The sequence below is a fragment of the Bos javanicus genome, chromosome 26 (assembly GCF_032452875.1).
Source record: "Bos javanicus breed banteng chromosome 26, ARS-OSU_banteng_1.0, whole genome shotgun sequence".
Classification (NCBI taxonomy): domain Eukaryota; kingdom Metazoa; phylum Chordata; class Mammalia; order Artiodactyla; family Bovidae; genus Bos; species Bos javanicus.
The window spans coordinates 40,902,115-40,923,582 of record NC_083893.1 but is presented as its reverse complement, the minus strand read 5'-3'; the positions used below and the strand labels follow the sequence as shown (position 1 = coordinate 40,923,582).

Below are 21,468 nucleotides of genomic sequence, written 5' to 3'. Positions count from 1 at the left end.
CTCTTTTTTGTGTAGACAAGGTTTCTAGAAGTGGAATTAAGTAGGGTCCCCCCAAAAAATGTCTGTTTTAATAGGTGTGAGTAAATTATTTTACAGAAATATTTTTCTCAACTTTCATTCCTGTTATGAGTCGGTTTCCCTCCACCCTCACCAAGTGCTCAATGACACTGATCTTTCTAATTTTTGTTAATCAACTGGTGAGTAACCGTGTCTCATTATTGTTTTAATTTGCATTTCCCTGCTCCTTAATGAGGTTAACATCTTTTCGTATGTTTATTAGATGTTCACATTCCTCTTCTGGGAATGCAAAGATGGTTTATGTGCGTATGACCTAATTGGCAGAAACGCTGGAGCATTCAAAACCTGGGGAATTGAGAAAAACATATTGAAGATAACATCTTATACATTTTTGTAGTTTCTTTAGGTTTACTCAGATTCTTGGTATGGAAATGGTGTGTGTCATGGCCTTCTAGCTAAGATCAAGTTTAATACGGTGGCTTCCCTGTTGGCTCAGTGGTAAAGAATCCGCCTGCCAATGTAGGCGACACAAGAGATGCAGGTTTGATCCCTGGGTTGAGAAGATCCCCTGGTAGCCTGCTCCAGTGCTCTTGCCTGAAAAATTCCTTGGACAGAGAAGCCTGGTGGGTTACTGTCCATGGAGTCGCAAAGAGTCAGACATGACTAAGCGACTGAGGACATTGTTTAAAAAGCATAGAAACCTTTCTGCCTCTTCCCTATTTTTGTACAGTTACTCTGTATAGGCTCTTAGCTTGTCATTAAGCAACTAATAGTTAATGGTAGGATGTCCTCTACAAACGTGTCAAATTGTCTCCCTGTTGGTGGTTTCCAAGGGCATCCATTTGGAAAATGCCATAGCTCATAACATTTGGGACTGGTGGCAAGTCAAGGAATCAAATATTGGAGCCATGGTGTAAGAAAATAAATATTAGCAGCATCGTATGGCGTAATATTGATTGAGTACCAAGGTCTCTGGAAGGGCAGAAACACCCTGTTTGGTAAATGTGTTTCTCATTGTGAAAGCATTTTATAAATGTTAACTTATTAACATTATTGTCGTGCACCTCTAGGAAGTAAATATCCATGGGAGAACATGCCCTTGTAGAGGGATCTTACGTGCACTGCCATAGCCCTGAGGAAAGATTGCGGCTGACCATATGCCCGGGGGTTAAAAAAAAGAAAAAGGCAGTGGCATGCCGAGCTGCATATGCCAAGATTTAACGTCTGGGCCGAGGCAGACCATGCCCTCTCTGCAGAGTCCAGGTTCAGCTCCATTTGGAATCCGCTCTGTGCCAAATCTGGGTCCAGGCACAAGAAAGACATTGACAGTTTGGACGGGGTCCAGAGACAGGCACTAACCATGATTAAGGGCTTAGGCCCATGACATTTGAGCGGGGGCTCAAAGAACTGAATATTTACAGCAGGGCTAAACGCTGGATTACGTGGCTTGGTGACGTCAGGGCCTGAGTTACTCTGCATGTGACCAGTTCCTCAGAGGCCAGGCAAGTCCCATTCCTGATATTCCTGAGAGCTGGGGGTGAGGGAGGGTCTCACTGTGGGCTTATCTGGCCTAAGTTAAATCAAGCAGTTTCCATGCTTAGAGCCTGCAGCCGCAGGGGAGTCCCTGAGGCCCAGGATTTTGGTAGAGAATTCTCCTTGCACTGAAAATTTTAGCATCTACATCTTGTCCTCTTTCTGAGCATCCCTTTAATGCATGCTTCAGAGAAGGTGCTTATCCCTTCTAAGAGGAGGCATAGCCTCTTGTTCTGGGTCTCCCGAAAGCCTGTGGTCCAGCCAAGGGCAGAAAATGCATCTTCTCCCAACACAGAGAATGGACTGTCTCCACTGTGGTCTGATGCCTGCAAGTTCATTTACTGCCAGACTTCTTGCCTGTGACAGTGAGACCAGCGCCCTATCACCAGCTCTAGGACCTTAGACTCTGAAACGACCTCCATGGTTGTACAGGGGGGGTCGTCTTCAGGCAGTAGCTGAAACAAAGTGACTGCTCAGAGCTCAGTCTTGATGCAGGGCTTGTAGTCTGTTAAGAAGTAGAGTCCAGCGTTCACCCCATGATGCTTCCTAAGACTGTTAGTGATGAATGACCAGCTCGCTTGTTTTTGGACTCAGGATCAGTCACCGCACTCTGCCGTGGTGGCTTGTGCTGCACATGAAGAGAGTTGTACTACAGCGTGTTCGTCTAATCTCTTACCTCTGTTGGCTCTGCTTTTCGAAGTGGACAGCTGCTCTGCCCTCCTGTTATGTATAATGGAGCATTCATGAGATGATTTTCTTTCTTCGCTAATTTAGTTCCTTGAATCACTCATGTGCTTGCAGAGGCTCTGCTGGTATTATCGGTTTTTATGTGATTAAGGCAGAAAACACTTGCTGCGCTCAGGGAATCATTCAGAAGGTCAGTTGGAATTCCTGAAACAATAGTTAACATGAGTAGGCCCTGGCTTTTTATTTTTTTCTTTCCACTTCCCCAGAATGCCTTGTCCAAAATGCCTTTAAAGAATGATATGGATTTGGAGAGAACTATTAAAGCTGTGAGCCTGAATGATGCAATCTGCATTTTGTTCTTAATATGGGGGAAAAAAATCATAGTTGCTTGAAAACCTGAGTCTGTTGAAATATTTTAAAAGCAAAGTGGGCACATTAGAATCTAGCCTGTTTGCATGTTGACAGAACTCGGGTAAGAATCATAGTAACTTATTTTCTCACGTGCTGCTTAACTTTGAAAAGTCTCAAGGATTTTGTAAACAGATGGATACACACCTTAAGTTGCCTAAGGATTCATTGCTCCTATATTTGGAATTCTGAGTATATATCTCAGGGACATGTAGCATCTTATTCAGCCACCCCCAGTGATGGGGCAGGGCGCAGATCTGAGTTTCTAGCTGAAACTTCTTGATGTCCCAATAGCATCTAAGGGCCGCACGGAAAGTGCTGGGAGGTCTTCAAATCAGAAGGCTCCAGGAACAGTAACAGTAGCTACCTTGTGGGTTCCTTGGAGGAGTTAAGGTTAAACTTGCTGAGGTTGAAAGGAGTGCTCAGGGAAATATTGGGTTAGCAATAAAGTTCGTTCGGGTTTTCCCGTAACATCTTTCAGAGTGAACTTTTTGCCCAGTGTAATACCTGGTATCCAGTACATGTTCACATCCCTGGCATTGGCTCTGTGTGGTTCCTTGGTGCCATAAAGTCTAAGGGTTCCCAGTGGATGACCAGTCTGAGGCTCACCTGCCCAGGAACACTGACACTGGGGTTAGTGTTGCGTTCCCTGGCCACTTGGCAGCTTCTGGAGGAACCCTCAAGCCCATGACATGACCGACCTCCTCCACACCCTCTCAAATCTGAACATGTCAATGCCAGCTTGCCAGATGCTCACTGTGATGATAATCATGGTTTTCCTTTGTCACCTGGTCTGAGTCCTTATTATGAGGAAACTTCAGAATTCGGGTGATTCTTCTTTACCTTCCTTGTCTCCCTCACCTTCTTTTCAAATCACGAAAGCACAGCACCTGGTATTCTGTACTAAACTTGTCCAGTAACCGCCTTTCCTCTTTGCAGGTACGAAACCAGCATTGGAGCCTTATTATGGAAAGCGTGGTCCCGTCTGACAAAGGAAATTATACCTGCGTGGTGGAGAACGATTACGGGTCCATCAATCATACGTACCACCTTGACGTTGTTGGTGAGTTTACTTCTCCCTGAGTGCCAGCCATGTGCCATCCTGCTGCAGCTTGGCTCATTTGAAGCTGTGAAAGTGAGCGCTGTTTCTCCCTGTACTTTCAGGAGGGTTGGTTTGTTTTCCTTCTTTCTAAATACAGGCTGTCATTGAGAAGGATGCTTCTGTCGTTTGACATGTGTCCTGTTTCCTGATTAGCTGAGTTACATGCATTTATTGTGGTCCCCTTGGTTCCCAAGCATCCTCTTGTGTGACGTGGATGTGATGCGAAATGTGCTGATGTTCTGGAAGCTGAGATTTCTCTGAAAAAAAAAAAAAAAAGTTAGCATGTGTAGGGAATGGGTCCAGTTAGGCCATGGGGGAACATTGTTTTTGAAAGAAGGTCAACTGTATAATGCTGGCTGAAGAGTAAAGGAAAAGGTATTTTAATGACTGAGCTTATAGCTGGTTGGAGGAAGGTTAATATCAAGGAGCCATTCAGTTCCATCAGAAGAAAGTCGTTAGACACCACAAGTTCAACATCCATTCCTAGAACCTATTTCTTCTGTGAAAAGAGAACTATTTTAATGGGCTGATGGAATACTTTAATGCTTAGAGAATTAAGCTATTTTTAATGAAATATCTTAAGACCACATAGCTTGTTGTCCTGGAAACTCAGATTTCTTCTCAAGTCTGGTCTGTTATGCTGGGTTTTATTGTAACTGATGAAGAAAGGGGGTTTCGCTGTGTTGTTAGAGGATAGATAAACTTACACCAAGGACGTGTCTTGTTTTGCGATGGTGGGTTGAGGTCTTTTCTTTGTAGAAGCCGTCTTTGCTCATTGCCATCTACCTTGACTCTCAAAGTGGCCACTTGTCCGTGAGTCCTTGCTGTGGATTACCTAATCAGTTTGCACATATATGCCAGGTTGCTCCTGCTAAGGTCTCAGGCTCAAAGCTCACCTTGGTTCAGTTTGCCTTGATGTGACCCTCTGTAACCCCACAAACTCATGCCCACCCACTGTGTATCCATAAACAAAGGCCTTCCTCCGTCATTTCCTGGGCATGAGACCCTAGTATTATTTTACATGTGGGCATTTCTTCTCCTTCAATAAAATATAAACTCCTTGAAGAGAGAGACCGCATAGATAAATATATATATATTTTTAATATTTTGGCCATGCTTTATGTATGGCATGTAGGATCTTAGTTCCCTGATCAGGGATTGAACCCACACACCCTGCTTTGGCAGTGTGGAGTGTTAACCACTGGACCGCCAGGGAAATTTCCCCCCCTACTCCGCCACCCATAGATATTTGAATTGCCCAAAGAGCCATTAAGGAACCTTGCAAAAGTTTGATTAACCAAATTACATAGATTTGGTTACTTGAAGTTTTAGGTTAATTGAAAATTAAATAGAAAACCATTTTCATTTTCTAGCAGGTTAAATTAAATTCTTAAGAAACCCTGCTTTAGAAAGTATGATACAGTCTTTTTAAAATTTCCATTTGTGAGTATTCAGTGGAAAAAAAGTAACATTTTATTATTCAGAATCCTTAATGTGAAATTTGAAAGGATTTTGCATAATGTGAATTCTATAGATATTCATAAAAGCCTGAGTTTTATACTCTCTTTTCTTACAAAGATATTTGTGGAATGTTTCTTAGTGGGAATCACCATGTACAGGTATTTCTCCAAAGAAACACAAAGAGAAGTAACACCCAAATACCAGAAAAAAGTAGTTAGCATTTATCTTGGCACTGATGTGCCATAAGTCTGTTGATCAAAGAACATACAACTTGTATTTCACTTTGGGTCTGACTCATCCTGAATTTGACATGCAAGTGTTTCTATTTCAGGAAAGAAAGGTTTGAGGCTGAAAGTTCTAAATACTTAATTTTGAAAATAAGTAATTTATTATGGGAATAAAATCATCGTGCTATAGCAGTCTTTGGGGATCCTGGCTTTGCAGAGGTCTACAAATTGTTCATTAAGATTGGTTGGGGCCATTCCAGGAATTAGGAGTCATATCTCGGCCACTTCAGCCACGGGGCTCTTGCTTATATAGTAGGTTTTAGGTTGAGTTGTTATGTAAAACATTCAAAAGCCCCTCACCCCACCCCCCCTTTCAGCTTTCTGGCAGCTCATCTCTGTGAAGCCCTGAAATCTCTCTTAGCATTTAGGGTTGGATTTGAATTGGGCTGCTGAATAATGGAATTGTGCTGTCTAATGTTAATCCCCTGGCAATCAGTCTTGTTGAAAAGAGCGTATGATTCAGTGGTGTAATGTGGAGAGAGCGTAGAGTGTATGGAGTAATGCAGAGAAAGGCCTGATTATGTCACAAATTTGGGAGTTCGCCCAGCTAAACGTGGGCCAATAATGACACAATGCTGGTTGGGAATATCCATGAAAGCTCAACCCCAATAATTTTCCAAGCCTTGAACTTTCTTTATAAATAGAAGCCAAAAGTCAGTGGAGTCTAAGACATTTTCAGGAAAGATGGAGGTGTGAAATACTCTCATTTTTGCTCAAAAACCCTAGTAATTGCTCTGAGAAGTGGTAATAAAATAAGAATTGAGTCAGCTGAAGGGTCTCAGGCAGTCTTACAGGGCTGGCAGACGAATCGTTCTGAACATCTCGGCAAGTGGAAACAAAAAGGATTCAGGCACAAACACTGAATTTCTGGTGGCCCGCAGGTCCAAGCTTAATATACTGCTGCTTCATAGCAGCCTCTCAGCTACATCTCCGTTTCACAGAAGTTCAGAGACGCTTTCCCAGAGAAAGTGAAGTCCTGTCCTACAGCACGTTCTCTGAGGCTTTATTTTTGTTGCTTTGAGACATAGGCTTGCAGTTTAGATATGACGATGCATCAAACCGGGTGAGATCTTTTTATTGAAATTCTTCCTTGGAAAGGCATTCCCATAAGCATTTTCATGTAGAAGGCGTGTAATTTAAGTGACATTCTTGTGTTCTGGAATTAAACAGCAAGCCATTGTTGTGTGTGAGGGAGATGCTTTGGTTTACGGGAGCCCTTTTAAGAACCTTGCTTGATCCTCATTAAAATTGACACCATTACTTTTCAGCCATTTACTTGCAAGGGAAAATTAGTGTGAAGCTCCACATCTCGGTAATTGTGCTGATAATAAAACGGGCTCTCTTTAAAAGACCTGGCTCCCGGAGTTGGCAAGCGTTTGCCATCGTTCATCTGTGAATGAGGCTGGAGTGCTGGATCCTGCCCGGGGCCCTGCCACCAAGAAAGAAGCTGCAACCTGGGAGAAGTCATTTAATTTTTGGTCTCACCCTTCTTGTGTCTGAGAATGAAGGTGCTGAGACCCACTTTAGATAAATGCAGCCTGGTGTTGTGAGCATAGCAGGTCTGCCCGCCCACACGCTGGGGACTGAGCGACCTGGGACAAGTGATGTAGCTGTTCTGAGCCGCTCGGAGGTGATGCCTGCCTCATCTGTGTTGGTTATCAGTTTCCAGGGTGCCGCTGTAACACGTCATAGCCTGGATGGCTTAGGTACACAAGGTACATATGTGTGTGATCTGTCCTGTCCAGTCAGACTCTTTGTGACCCCAGGCTGCTCTGTCCATGGGATTCTCCAGGCAAGAATGCTGGAGTGGGTTCCCATTTCCTCCTCCAGGGGATCTTCCTGACCCAGAGATCAAGCTCTGATACTTAAGTTGTATTTAAATAAATCCTTGAGGGACTTCCCTGGCGGTCCAGTCGTTAACACTTCACCTTCCAATGCAGGGCATGAACATGTGGTCCCTGGTTGGGGAACTAAGATCCCACATGCCTTGCAGGCAAAAAACCAAAGCATAAAACAACAGAAGCAATGTTGTAACAAATTCAATGAATACTTTGGAAGAATAAAAAAAAAGCTTAATAAATAATTGGAACTGCCTCCATTATATTTTCAAAGAATGTTTGGGGGTTAGAATAAGCCTGTGTGTGTGTGTGGTCAGTCACTCAGTCGTGTCTGATTGTTTGCAACCCCGTCAACTGTAGCCCATCAGGCTTCTCTGTCCATAGGATTCTCTAGGCAAGAACACTGGAGTGGGTCGCCATGCCTTCCTCCAGGGGATCTTCCCAACACAGGGCTTGAACCTGTGTCTCCTGCATTGGCAGGTGGATTCTTTACTACTGAGCTACCTGGGAAGCCCCCAGATGGCTTAAAACAATAGGAATTTATTCTCTTGTAGATTCTGAAGTCAGGGTGTCCACAGGGTTGGTTCCTTCTGGAGACCCCAAGGGTGAGTTCACTCATATCTCTGTCCCAGCTTCTGGTGGCTGTGGGAGTCCTTGGCTTGGGGACATATCACTCCACTTCTGACTCTGTCTTCCCTTCCTTTCTGTGTTTTCTCAAATCTCCTTCTGCCTTTTCTCTCCTAAGGATGCCAGTCAATGCATTTGGGGCTCATCTTCAATCCATGGTGATCTCCTCTTGAGATACTTAACTTAATCACAAAGACCTTATTTCCAAATAAGGTCACCTTCACAGATTCCTGGGGTTAAGATGTGGGCTTATCTTTTCTGGGGCCACAGTTCAACCCAGTTTGGTGGTTTGAGAAATTCGTTGGCCTAACAGATGAAAACACCCAGTGGGTACCTAGGTGGCTAGCAACAAATACTGCTACTGCTTTCTTTTTTTGCCAAACCAGAAACTCCTTTGAGAATCAGAAGACATCCTAAATGGCTTTTATTGACTCAATCGGAAGTCTTATTGACCAAACTGGATGGCACGTTGGGACCGATGAAACTGGCCAATGGCTGGCAGTCACTTATTCTGCTGAGGTGTCCACCTTTGGTTAAAGATGTTGTTGAGGCTGCCCCAGGAATGAGATAGTTGCTTGAACTTGCAGAAGAAGGTTGTAGAGTTTTGAGAGCTTTGAGTTCGTCGAATTGGTCTCGTTACTTCCACTTCCACCTCTCACCCCATTTTATAGTCGGGGAAATCCCAGTTCCAAGTGGGTAAGTCATTTTGCCAGCATCTCAAAGGGGCTCCAGAGCTGGGTCTTCTCAAATTCTAGATTAACGCTGCCTGCACCCTCTCTGATGTCTCTGTTTTAGGATTACTGTAGTGTAGACCAGCAGCTGCTGCAGCCAGGCTCAAGAAAGGTGAACCCCATGTTCAGCTCTTTGTTGCCAAAACCCCCAAAAAGTGAGAGAGAGAGGGAGCAAGGGAAGTGTTCAGAAGACCAGTTGCTCCTTCTTACTCATAAAGACCCTTTCTTTGGCTTTGATTTATGAGCTTGGTGTCCGATCCCTGTCCAGTTTTGCATTCCCAGAGACCAGCGGGTAACTTGTGAGCTTTGCACCTGGCCTTGGGTATTTGGCGGGGGGGGGGGTTGGTAACTTGTAGCAGTGTTAGTCTCTCAGTCATGATTGACTCTTTGCAACCCGTGGACTGCAGTCCCCCAGGCTCCTCTGTCCATGGAATTTCTGGGCAAGAATACTGGAGTGAGTTGCCATTCCCTTCTCCAGGGGATCTTCCTGACCCAGGGATCAAACCCAGGTCTCCTGCATTGCAGGCAGATTCTTTGCTGTCTGAGCCACCAGGGAAGCCCACAGACAGCAGAGGTGGGAACATGTCCTCTGGATTTGCAGAGGCCAGCCGTGCCTCCTGTGAATTGGCTTACCAGAGACTCATCCTCCCCGGGCAAGAGCCGTAAGCAGATGACAGTGTCTTGGGGGACTGTTGGGAGCCATTCAGGGGCCAGGTGTCCCTTCTGGCTGTGAGGGATCACTCAGTCCCCTTCGCCAGTCCCGATGTGCTCAGTGGCAGATCACGATGGCGCTGGCCACTGGCCCTTGACATCAGTCCACTGTAACTCAGCCTGAAAGCAGGAAGGACTCCATCGCAGTGCTGCCTGTCCCTCAGGTGTGTGTTGGGAAGGAATGAAGTCTGTTACTCTGAACGCTGACTGATAGGCCTGCCTAAGGGGCTGACACCTGGTGTGCAGCGCTTGGCAGCCTGTCGTCATGGAGAAGTTGTGTCAGTTGTTTATTGCTTGGGGCAGCCCCGTCCTAGGAAGACAGAGGACCCTGTGTGATCCCTGGGCCATAGGGAGGAGACTGGGACAAGTCAGGGCCCCTGCAACCACACTTCTGCAGGGCAGTGGGCCTTTCTTTTGGTGGGGAGAGGGGGCTATTGGAACAAAGTAGGCTTTAAGAAAAAAGAAGAAATGGTGTAGTTTGTTAATTAACTGGCTGGATCAGGTTTCCCTGATAGTTCAGTTGGAAAGAATCCGCCTGCAATGCAGGAGACTCTGGTTCGATTCCTGGGTCGAGATGATCAGCTGGAGAAAGGGATAGGCTACCCACTCCAGTATTCTGGCCTGGAGAATTCCACGGTTTATACAGTCCATGGGGCCACGAAGAGTCAGACATGACTGAGCAACTTTCACTTTTTGGCATATTACTGAGGCTCTCAAAATTAGGATCACTCCCAGCCACTTGCTCCTTACAGAAACCCTTCTGTGTCCTGGCTTCCATCATGCGGTGGCTCCTGGATGCTGCTTTTGTTTTTCTGTGTGATGAGGGCAGCCACGGCCCAGGTAGCATGAAACAGCGCAGCACCGTGTATCTGGAGATTTAAATGCTCCTGACACCTGACTCTCGCCTTCCAACTTACAGCTCTTGTGCATTTCCCTGGCACTCGCCAACCCTCGGCTCCACAGAGCCCCTTGGGGTTCTTAACTTGAAGCATCTTGACCTAGAAGCTTCCTGGCCAGACCTCATTTGATTTTCCATATTCATGATTTTGCTGCCAATGAATTCTTTTCCATTTCTTGTTCTAAGTTTAAGACTTGGTGTTTCTCCTGATGCTGGTTTTGTGTGCCAGCTCAACGTTGTGAAATCCAGCTGGAGGGGGGCAGAAGGCCCCTCTATTGACGATGGATGAAGGTGCCGTGCCAGGGAATAGGTCACAGTGGTGCATTCCTAAGTGGGCCTGTTAACACTGACATGGAATCTTGGAGCTCCAGTGGGGATTGAGTAGGAAGCAGAGTCTCACTGCTTTTGTGGCTTCAGCAGCCAATTCCTCTTCCTCTTCCTAACCTTGCTGTCACATCAACCCTCAGGGGTCTCCACTCCTTCGGGATAGCACTTCTGGAGGTTCTTGTGGGAATTACATGAGTGAGTGATTCAAATTCTGTTTGCCTCCTTTGCTAGCTCTGTGGCCTTGAAAGTCATGGAACTTCTGAGCCTCGGTTTTCTCATCTGTAAAATGGGGGTGATGATATGCTTTTCCTGTAGCACCACTGGGAAAGTGCAGTAGGTGAGTGGTGCTTTTAAATAATGGGACCCATGTGATTGCTAGTCTTGTCATTAGGGGGTCCCACACCTTCTCTCACAGCTCTAAGCTGAGACATGCACACTCAGCCCAGCCCTGGCTAAAGGAGTGGTTGGTCCTCTCCTTTCCTTCAGGACAGAGATTTCAAAACTTCCTTCAGTAGCTACTGTTTAACGAGCTTTCTGGTTGCTACAGAGCGGGTTTTCATACCTATTTCATAACAGGTATTCCAGGGGCAAAAGCTGCTCAGTGGGTGGCTATATTAGCCCCGGATATACTGACCAGCAGAAAGTGCTTCCTGCAGGACTAACACCAGCTCGAGGTGACTCCTTCCAGGCATTGAGAGCAGGTGGTACCCATGGCTGCCAGCTCCTGGGGTTGGAGCAGGCACATGCTGGCCTGGATGGGGCATGTTAGAACTTTGCCATATCAGCCTATTTGTCATGTTCTCTGCAACCCATCAGTTGCCCTCTGCCCCAGAGTTGAAAAAGGAAGCATTATTGATTGTTTTTTATTCTGGCAGGGGGCCTAGCTTAGAGGTGGCTGGGGAGAGGGCTAATATTTGATCTCCTGTTTATTCTTTGGCATTGACTCTGTGATGTGGGCAAAGAGGATGTAGACGTGTTAAGGATAAGTGTATGACTTAGAGCATTTTGTAAGAGGGTCTCTTCACCATAGCTGGAAATGATTCAGGTGGGGGCAGAGGGCAGAGAGAAAGCTTGCTGCTATCAGGGTGTGGGCAAGTAAGCATGGCATGAAGATGTAAATTCATCAGTGGTAGTCAGGGTGCCTAGTAATTGAACTAGAACTTAGCAAGATTTTGATCAGTATGTGCTGAACTGAAATAATAAGAAACAGTTGGAGTTACTTATATTTGAGAGTTTGTGATTCTTAACATTGCGTGTGTGCATGCTTAGTTGTGTCCAACTCTTCGCGACCCCGTGGACTGTAGCCCACCAGGGTTCTGTGTCCGTGGAATTGTCCCGGCAAGAATACTGAACTGCAAATTCTAATGTAAGGAATCTTCCTGCTGCTGCTGCTGCTAAGTCGCCTCAGTCGTGTCTGACTGTGCAACCCCATAGACGGCAGCCCACCAGGCTACCCCGTCCCTGGGATTCTCCAGGCAAGAACACTGGAGTGGGTTGCCATTTCCTTCTCCAATGCATGAGAGTGAAAAGTGAAAGTGAAGTCGCTCAGTCGCGTCTGACTCTTAGCGACCCCATGGACTGCAGCCCACCAGGTTCCTCCATCCATGGAATTTTCCAGGCTAGAGTACTGGAGTGGGGTGCCATTGCCTTCTCTGAAGCAATCTTCCTAGTTTCTCTCTAAGCTCACACAGCTTCAATTACCGATCACCTTGTTAAACAAAAGACCTTTGTTGGGTTGTATTATGCCTATTCTCATTAAGATGAATGTAGAAACACCAACAAATCCTTCCCCTTTGAAACAGTAGTTCCACCAGAATTCGTTTGTGAATTCCCCCACCCTTAGAACACCCTGCTGTGCATTGGGGTCTTGCGTTTGGTTTCTTTTCATAGTCAGGAAGCTAGGACAGAAATGACCTGTCGTAATAAGGATGTGCTCCCAACTTCAAGAGCAGGTTTGAATTGGAAATGTGGCATCTTGGGGTACCGACACTCTTTCACCATGAGGAGATCAGATGCAGGTGGGAAGTGGAGAAGAAAGGGCTGAAGGGAGGGTGTTAGTGTTTCTGTGGGGAAGTTTTTCTGTTCCTCCTTCTGAGAAGAGAGAGATGTGGAGGTAAGAACATCATTGCCTTGGTCTGGAGGGAAAGATCATTCCACAGGGGTCATGTCTATTGATTGTACTGTAATGATTAATCCTCTATCTGTGGGGCATCTGGTGCTTGGCCTAGAGGGTGTTTGGGACAATCGGTTGAATGGAACATGTGCTTTGGCCTCTTGGGGCCGTCAGGTCAGTTCACAGTGCAAACCCCCCCAAACTGCCACAGTGAGGTGATTAAATAGAAATGGAGCTTCCTGGATCTTAATAGAACTCTTTTTTCTTTCTCCAAGAGCCTCCCACTTAAGAGAATTCTCTCAAACAAAGCCTACAGGAATTCTGTCCATCCAAAATCAGTGTGCAAATCACAGGTCAGAAGGTGCCCCAGACATTCTCTATCGTCTGTGCATGAAAGTGCTCTTTTTAAAGATAAGCATTGGATGTTGTTTTGGAGGAGTCTTTTTGGAAGTTGTGCTTTACTGAGAAAAGGAATTCCTCATTTTGTTTGGTTCAGTATACATTCTGGACTATAACTGAAAGATGAAGGATTTAGTCCTTTAAATTTTTACATTTTGGCCAAACGAAACAAAACCACCCTGAGTGTCAACCATTACTGAGTGATCGGTGGGCAGTGGGCAGGGCTGGCCTGAGGTCTCTCATCTGGCTTGGTTGGTGAAAAGAGAAGAATTCAGATTGGAGCCTTTTGTGACCTGGGTGACTATTTTGAAGCTTCTCTTTAGATGCTGCTGCTTATGAGCAAGGAACTATTCTCTAGAATCACTTTTATTTTCGGGGCCTGAGTTTGCCTCTAAAAAAACAAATGAGGTTTTAATGTCCAACTTCTCCTGTGGTTCGTTACCAAAGAGAGGCATTTCTTGTTTGCTCAGATGGGCTGAAAGCTTTTGCTTCTGCTTGAACAGCCCCAGGAGTCAGGCATCTGAGAGATGAGCATGATAGGTTTTTCTGGACTTCCTCTTGAAGTCAGGTTTTTTAATGGTGAAAGTTGATAAAACCATCAACATTATTACTGTGGACATCTTTCCATGTCTGTGCGTAGCTTTTTGCTTCAGTCTTTCTAGTGGTCTGTATATTGTCTGTTGTGGACGTAACTTATATAATTGTCCCCTTTTGCTGAGTATTTAGCTTATGTTCATCTTTTGCTTTCCAGTTACAAGAGAGGCTCCACTGACAAACTTTGCTCACACCTGTTTGTTGGCCACCTGGGTTAATTAATATTTTTCTAGGACCTATTTCTAGACGTAGATTCACTGGATCTTTTTGGATACCAGCATCTTCATCCTAAACAGCTTCATTCTGAGCACTGCTGTGTTTGGGGACTCCCCCATGGTTTGGTGGTTTTTTTTTTTTTTAGCTTTTTTGCAAATCATTTGGGGGAAAAAAAAAATCTAAATCAGAGTTCCACCTGTGTATTAAGAGAGTATATTTCGGTCCTGTATTTTAACATTTCCAACATCCTCTTCCCATGAAGGGAAGCCAGCTCTGCAGACACCAGCTGATAACCTTGTATTCCTGAAAGATGTTGCATGGACTCTAGCAAGTGGCAGGGTGCTGAGGCTCAGTGATGGAGCTCCCCAGCATGACTGTGCTCAGCTGTGTTTACCCCAGCTCCTCAGGAGGGAGACTGACGTCTGAGTTTTGCATCAGCCTGAAAACCAAGCACAATACAGGCAGGGATCTTGTGCCTGGTGAGAGGAAAGCCTTCATTTAGTCAACTGGACAAGATAAACATGCTTAACTAATGGAGAAGGCGGCTTTTCCAGGATCCCTGGGACTAGATCTCACCCTGAGATTGCCACCTCTGCCACGATTCTTTAAAAAAAAAGAATTAAGGTAATATATACATAACATAAAGTGTGCCATTTTAGCCGTTTCTGAGGATACAGTACAGCATCATTAAATACAGTCGTTACTGTACCACTCTCCATCTCGGAACTTTTTCATCGTCCCAAAGCCTTTTCACAAAAGAAAGGGCATGTTTGAACCTAAAGTTGGCATACCTTTGTGGCTGCCAAAGCAGTTTCACATCCAGTTTAACTTTTTGAAGACACAGAGATCAGGGTATCATAAACATTTGGGGTGTAAATAGCACACGGCCCTGCTCCCGTAATTTGCCCAAGAAGACTTAAATTAACACCCAGCTGGTAGAAGCCACTCAACTCCCAGCCAAATAATACCATCTATGACATTAATTAGGGAAGGCACCATGCCTCCGCCTGCTTTGGGCTTCCCAGTGCATCCAGCCTCAGCCAGCGCTTCACCCTGCATCTCCACCTCATCGAGCAAGCACAAAGGAATTAGTGGTGTTTTGCTTCTAGCATTTCACATAGCACAGCCTCCCTAAGTCACTGAGGAACCTCAGTGCTGGGGAGAACATTTTGGCTTTTCCCAAACCAGCTTGCTCCCTAGACTTTGCTCTCTGCAGAGACACACGTATGTTTTGGAGGAAGTTGGCTCTCCAGGCCACTTTGTCTAGAACCCCCAGAATCAGATATCCAAGCAGGAGGAAGATGAGGGTACATGTAGAATGGAAAGAGAGCAGCAAACTAGTCACCTTCCACCAAAGTGCGTTTTTCCTTTTTTTTTTTTAAAGTAATTTCTGATACCCATCATCCCCCAGTCCTTTCTGGAAGATGACAAGCAAAGTCCTGGCTACAGATGCGTTGACTATTTCTGAGACACCAGCAATCCTTCTCATCCTATGTCCTAACTGTCCCTTTTCCTCCAGATTACTTTTTGGTTCTGACCTCCTTTCGTGCCAGTCTCTAGATGCTGGAGGAAGCTTAGGGAAAAGAAAACCCAGAACCTAGTTAGATGTAGCCTGGCTGTTTAGAGGGCATTCAGCAGAGTCTTGACAAGGCAATGAACTCATTCTACTAATTGTAATTCACGTGAGGTCTTTAGCAGGTTCTTGGGCTCCTCAAACATCAGAGGCTTTTGATCGGTTCTCCTAATAACCAGGCCTCATGCTAACTGGTTTAATGCGGGTTTTTTTGTTTTGTTTTTGTTTTTTATGCAACAAAAGCCACCACTGCCTACTCTTGAGAAAAAAAGCAAGGCTAGGCTTTAGGAGCAAGAATTCTCAGTTGTTTTCACGTGTCCTCCAAGTTGCAGAATGTTCTTTCCCTATTCAGCCCCTTGGAGTTGCTAAGAAACTGCCATTTCAGAGGAGGGGTAATTCAATTTTGATTTTAATTTAAAGACAGGGCAGGCAGGGTTCTTCACGTTCCTGAAATGAATGGGTGCCCGAGAAGGAGGAGGCTCACTCTTTCCAGATCGGTCCTGGGCATGCACTGTGATTGGAGTCTCTCGGTGTTTTGCCGCCAGAGAGTGTGGCTTTGAAATGGTTCTTTGTGGCAAGCGCTGCTGAACTTTGTGGAGAAATACTTAGAAGACCAGTGTGTGCTGGGAAACCGGCGACTCCGGGCTTGATTAATTTATAGGTGTAATTTAAGAAGCTGGTTCTCCTCCTGATCCTGGGGATGTGTATTTACGGAGCCCATGGACAGGAGGCCTCTCTGCCCAGTGGACGTTCTTTATGGCCTTTGCTATGTTAAAGCAAAAGTTGTAGATCTCTTACAAGCAAACCTATTATTATGTCCAGAGGAGGGACGGGCATGTTATAAAGTTTCAAATGGTCAATTAACAAAGATTTATTCTTTGTCACTCAGGTATTTTCTCTCTCTCCTTCTCAATAATTACCCCTTGGAATGAAACAGGCTGTTTTCTTCCTGCAGCCTTGGTCCCAGCTCCAGAGTAGGATTTGAGAGAGCCTGCCTCAAAATTTAGACTCTCAGCAGCTGGGCCTTCTGCTTTGGTAAAGTCGACTCTTGGCGTACTTGACAAAGGGAGAATACGGGGGAGAGAATGTGTTTTTTAAAGCACTCCAGGCTGTGCTTACTACACGTTTATTTGGTGGAACCTCATTCCAGCAAGGCAGCCAACTGTCCCATAGGCCGCAGCCGCACCCTTTGGACTGCCTTCCGTTCTGTCTAAATTTGGAGCTTACGCAGGGACCTCAGGATCTCTACTGTAAGGGTGCTCATCTTCTTTCCGGCCCATGCACTGTGCATCAGCAACCTGCTGAACTCAGAATATGTATTTTTAAACATTTCAGTAAAAACACAGATATGAGATGCCTGTTGGCTTTTCTGTACATGTATATTGTTCCCCTTATAAAGAGCAAAATCTGGTTTCTATAATATCTGAGCGTTAAACATGCTGTGAGAGACCCCTTGCCTAAAAGGAAATCCTTCCTGGTAGAGGAGATATGACTTCTGTGATTACAAAAGAACAGGAGATGGGCCAGCTCTGGGTTTTATTCTTTCATCCAAAGATAATTCATCGACTGATTCTTTTTATGGGCTTCCCTGGTGGCTCGGTGGTAAAGAATTCTGCCTGCCAATGCAGGACACGTGGGTTCGATCCCTGGTCCAGGCAGATCCCCGGGAGGAGGAAATGACAACCCACTCCACTATCTTGCCTGGGAAATCCCATGGACAGAGGAGCCTGGTGGACCACACAGTCCATGGGGTTGCAAAGAGTCGGACACGATTTAGCAGCTGAACAACAACAAATTCTTTTCATATCAGCTTGCTGCCCCCAAAAGTTGCAGACCCAAGGGCATTGGAGTACCCCCAGGGCTGAGGAGAGCACGTTCGCTCTTGGAGGGGCTTCATGCCCACTGTCCTGGCCCTGGCCCTGTCTCGCTTTCCCAGTGCCTGCTGGCCTGGGCCTCGGAGGGACTGCCCGCTTCCTGGGGGCTGCCCCCCAGCCTGCTCTCCTGCCGGCCATCTGCACCCTGCGTTCACCTCAGTTTTTCAGAAGTTAGAACGGGAGTCCAGGTGCTGTCATCCTCTCACTGGTGATCCCCGTTCTTGGGGGTCTGATGGACACAGGGAAGAGTGGTTGCTGAAGGATCTGAGAAAGGGGAACGCCGTTCTTGGCAGAGCCTGGCATCCTGGGATCTCTTCCAAGATGCTTCAGGCCTCGTTCTCCGACTTGTTTAAGGGCAGAGAATAAGGTTGCAAAGGAAATCAAAGCCTGATGTGGAGAAACGAAACATGAGGCCTACTGACTTTTTAAAAACATTTTAAATAACATTCTCTAAGGTTTCATTTTATACTGAAGGCAGCTGTAATAAGTTTTGGAAGGCAGTGTAAGGTTTCGATTACAGAGCGATCCAGCTTGCAGTTTTTGTACCTAAAGTGAGAAAGGGCCGAGGGGGAGAGGGGGTGGCTCAGAGGTTATTTTGTATAAGGTGAGAAAATTTGAAAGGATGAATTCACCACTGTAAGCGGTAACATTTGGTATGCTGTAATTTGCAAATGCAATAACATGAAACCATTGCGAAGATGGTGCTTTTTTTTTTTCTTTTTTTGGGTGAACATAGTCCGGATAGCAATGGAATAACTTAATAACTGGAGCACAGCAGCACGTTGACCACAAGTAAAACAAGACTGCAGCTCCATCGTGGGCCCTGCCAGTGTTGCCCCAGTGATGAAGTTCTCTGCTGAAGCCTGGCGCAGACCAGGGCTGCGGTGCCGTATGAAAGCCCTCATTGTTCACGGCATCATTATTTGGTATTACATGCACAATGTTTGCTTGTGAAACGATTTATGAGAAACAAGCATGTTGAAGAAAGGGGACTTGGTTTGAAATTCAGTTGATCTGGCTTATGACATTTAAGATTTTATAGTACCTTTGTTTCTAAGAATAAATATTTAGGTCCACTGTAAATATTTATCTTTTGAACACGCAAACACACGCGTGCAAAACTGGAAAACTGAGCCAGAGAAGGAACTGATACCTAACATTCACTTCTCTGTGGGAAGGAGTAAAGCGCCTCAGTATTTGATAGGTGCAAAGGAGCCTGTTTTGTGAGCTTGGCCGGCAGTGTCCAGCCCGCGGGACCAGTGCCCCTTGGGCTGTTAAGTCTCTTAGGAGGAGGCCTGGTGGGGAGAGTGTGTGTGGACTTAACTCTGTTCTTTTCACATGCATGGGGTAAGCTGGGGTTGAACCAGAGCGCTGTCCCTGCTGGCCTCTGGCGGGTCCCTCTGCATCCACCTGGCCACCAGGCCTGACCAGGAGGCTCACAGTGGCCCATCACTGGGATGGCGTCTTAGCCAAGCAGTGAGTGTTTCTAGTGATGCTTGAAAGGATTCCAGCTTTGGGATTTTCTGCCCCCACGACTAGGAGCCTCGACTTCCGGGCTCTTTGCTTTGCCCATGTGGGTGAAACCATGGCAAATGAATGCCTTCTTTGGGCTCTGCAACCCTGTCTTTTTAATGCAAAAATAAAGGTGTTTGTGAAGTGATGGAAGATTCTAGAATGAAATGTGCTAAAGAGTAACTGCTGGCACTTTTTCTTTTTTTTTTTTTAAGTTTTTAAAGGCCAGCCACAGGCTTACGCAGTAAAATCAATTTGCACATGGTCTGGCTCCTGTCCAACAAATTCCACTAAATGACATTTTAATCTGAAAGCCCCAATATAGAAAGGCTTAGATAGCTGTCGTTTTAATTTGCTGTTTCCAGTGCGATGCTTAAGGATGCTCAGGCGTGGTGTGGAGACATCTTCGGTTTATCGAGCTGGTTGGGATGTCCTCATTTCCCTTGGTGATGTTTTAGGCTGGAGGTTAAAGGCAGCAGTACCCACAGTGTGGGGAGGGAGACAGGAGCAGGTACGTGCAGGTAGGTGGGCATGGGGTGATATTGGTGCATGGACTCTTTCTGTGTGTGACTCTTGACCGAGCTGCTGTGTAGGGAGGCTCTGGTCCATTTGTGATTCTGTGGACTATCTTTGTAGACAAGATCATGCAGCAGGCTGGTCTGTTACTTGATTCTTGAGGAACCTTATGTAGTCGTTCCTGCATCTTGATGCAGTTGCCTCTGCAGAGTTTCTGCAAAGACCACCCCTGAACTGGAAAGTTTCCCTAGAGAGACGCAGACAAGCGAGGGTGGAAAGTAATTGCTGGCTTACCCACTGTGGGGCCTTTTTTAAGACGGTCTGAGACGGTGCCGGGATTTGTGAACCAGTGTTGCTTTGTGTTTCTTTTGGTGCCACATCTGAGTAAGCTGAGGAGCGTCTGCCTGTGCATCTAGCATGGGACAGACAGTGACCCGGAGTACTTACAGGGAGGTGAACGGCGCGCGGGACAAAGAATGACCAAATGGAGTGAATTCCACAGCAAAGGGATGAAACCAGTTGTTCGTTACTTTGGGCTTTAGATTTTAGTTTATTTTCTTTTCAAAACAAGGGCTGTAAATCTTCCCCAGAGCATCTTAGAAAGGTGCGGGGAGACACTGCCTATAGATGCCATTTTGGAATTCAGGGTGACCTCAAAAGTTAGTCCCTGAGATGTTAAGCTGATGATCAAGGTGAGTTTCTGAAATGGTCCCAAATGAAATAAGTGAAGAGGCACTCTTTCCCTCACCATTTGTCTTTTAGATCCTCAAAATAAAATCTTATTCTTGTTCATTAGGTGGCCATGGACAACAATGACTCGAGAATGTAGTTAAGTTCTTTTCTCAGCTCTCTAAATAAGTACTCTTTTTACAAGGGTCGCGCTCCAGCCCTCTCCTTTGAAGTCGTTTTTTGTTATGCATCGGGCCATGGTGTTATTTCAAAAGAGTCAGCCAGCAGACTCAAGGCCTTTTTGGCTTGAGTTCACTAGCAGCCTTCTGGACAACACGACTTATTTGTTCATCTCTCCGTGTCCCGTCCCCGCTCCCCCTTCCTTCTGTGTCTCCACCAGAGCGATCACCACACCGGCCCATCCTCCAAGCCGGGCTGCCGGCAAATGCCTCCACTGTGGTTGGAGGCGATGTGGAGTTTGTCTGCAAAGTGTACAGCGATGCCCAGCCCCATATCCAGTGGATCAAACACGTGGAAAAGAACGGCAGTAAATATGGGCCCGACGGGCTGCCCTATCTCAAGGTTCTGAAGGTGAGCAAGTTCTGAATCCAAAGATACCCACGACTGGGTTTCCCCTGATGAGTTTGGCCACAGGTTCATTGATTTCCTTTTGAGTTTGAGAAGATGACTCTTGTATGTGTTCAGCACAGAGTATGTTTGAGAATTAGCAGATCATTAGGCTTGCTAATAAAATCTCAGGAGGGAGCCATGGGGCAGTGGGAGGACTACTAAAGTTGGAGTCAGAATAGTTGAGCTGTTTATCAGCCCAGAGATCTTAGATGAGATGTTTAGGCTTAGCTGCACATCTATAAAAGTGGGGATCGTGATAGTATCTCCCCCACAGGGCGCTGTGCAGATCAGTGGATTGGAGTAGCTGGAAAGAGCATTATAAACTCTAGGTGTTGTCGCAACGTTTATTGTTCCACTGACGTTGTTTTTTCTTAATATGATGTTAGGATCAGATTTTAGTAGCCACCTTTTAGAAACAATTTAGATTTTCCTTTTAAAAGAAATCCCGTAACCTTTGAAGTTCTTTCACACGTGGTTTAGATGATAAACTTGAGAAGGTATTTCTGCACACGTGAAATGTAGAACAAGGAAACCTTTTTCCCCATGGAGTTCTTCTTTGGTTCCTTGCAAGACCCAGTTTTAATAGCACCAGCCTCTTTATTTTTTAGATCTGTCTTGCTCTTCAAGATGGTGATAGCAACCGGTAGCTGAGTCTGCATAAATACTTCTGAGCACACTGCCTGACACATCTCCCACATTGAGTTGCTCATAGAGAATGTCCTTAAGAAGAACAGTCTTCCAGTA

General features: G+C 45.7%; 1 protein-coding gene across 14 annotated transcripts in view; it reads left to right on the top strand.

The window, feature by feature from the left end:
- Nucleotides 1–21,468, top strand: part of FGFR2 (fibroblast growth factor receptor 2) — a 107,445-nt gene that overhangs the window by 48,429 nt on the left and 37,548 nt on the right. For all 14 annotated transcript variants that reach the window (XM_061403672.1, XM_061403678.1, XM_061403683.1 and 11 more), the window contains 2 exons: nt 3,586–3,709; nt 20,495–20,685. In XM_061403672.1, coding sequence (XP_061259656.1) covers nt 3,586–3,709; nt 20,495–20,685 — 315 coding nt within the window. The remainder of the gene's footprint in view (nt 1–3,585; nt 3,710–20,494; nt 20,686–21,468) is intronic.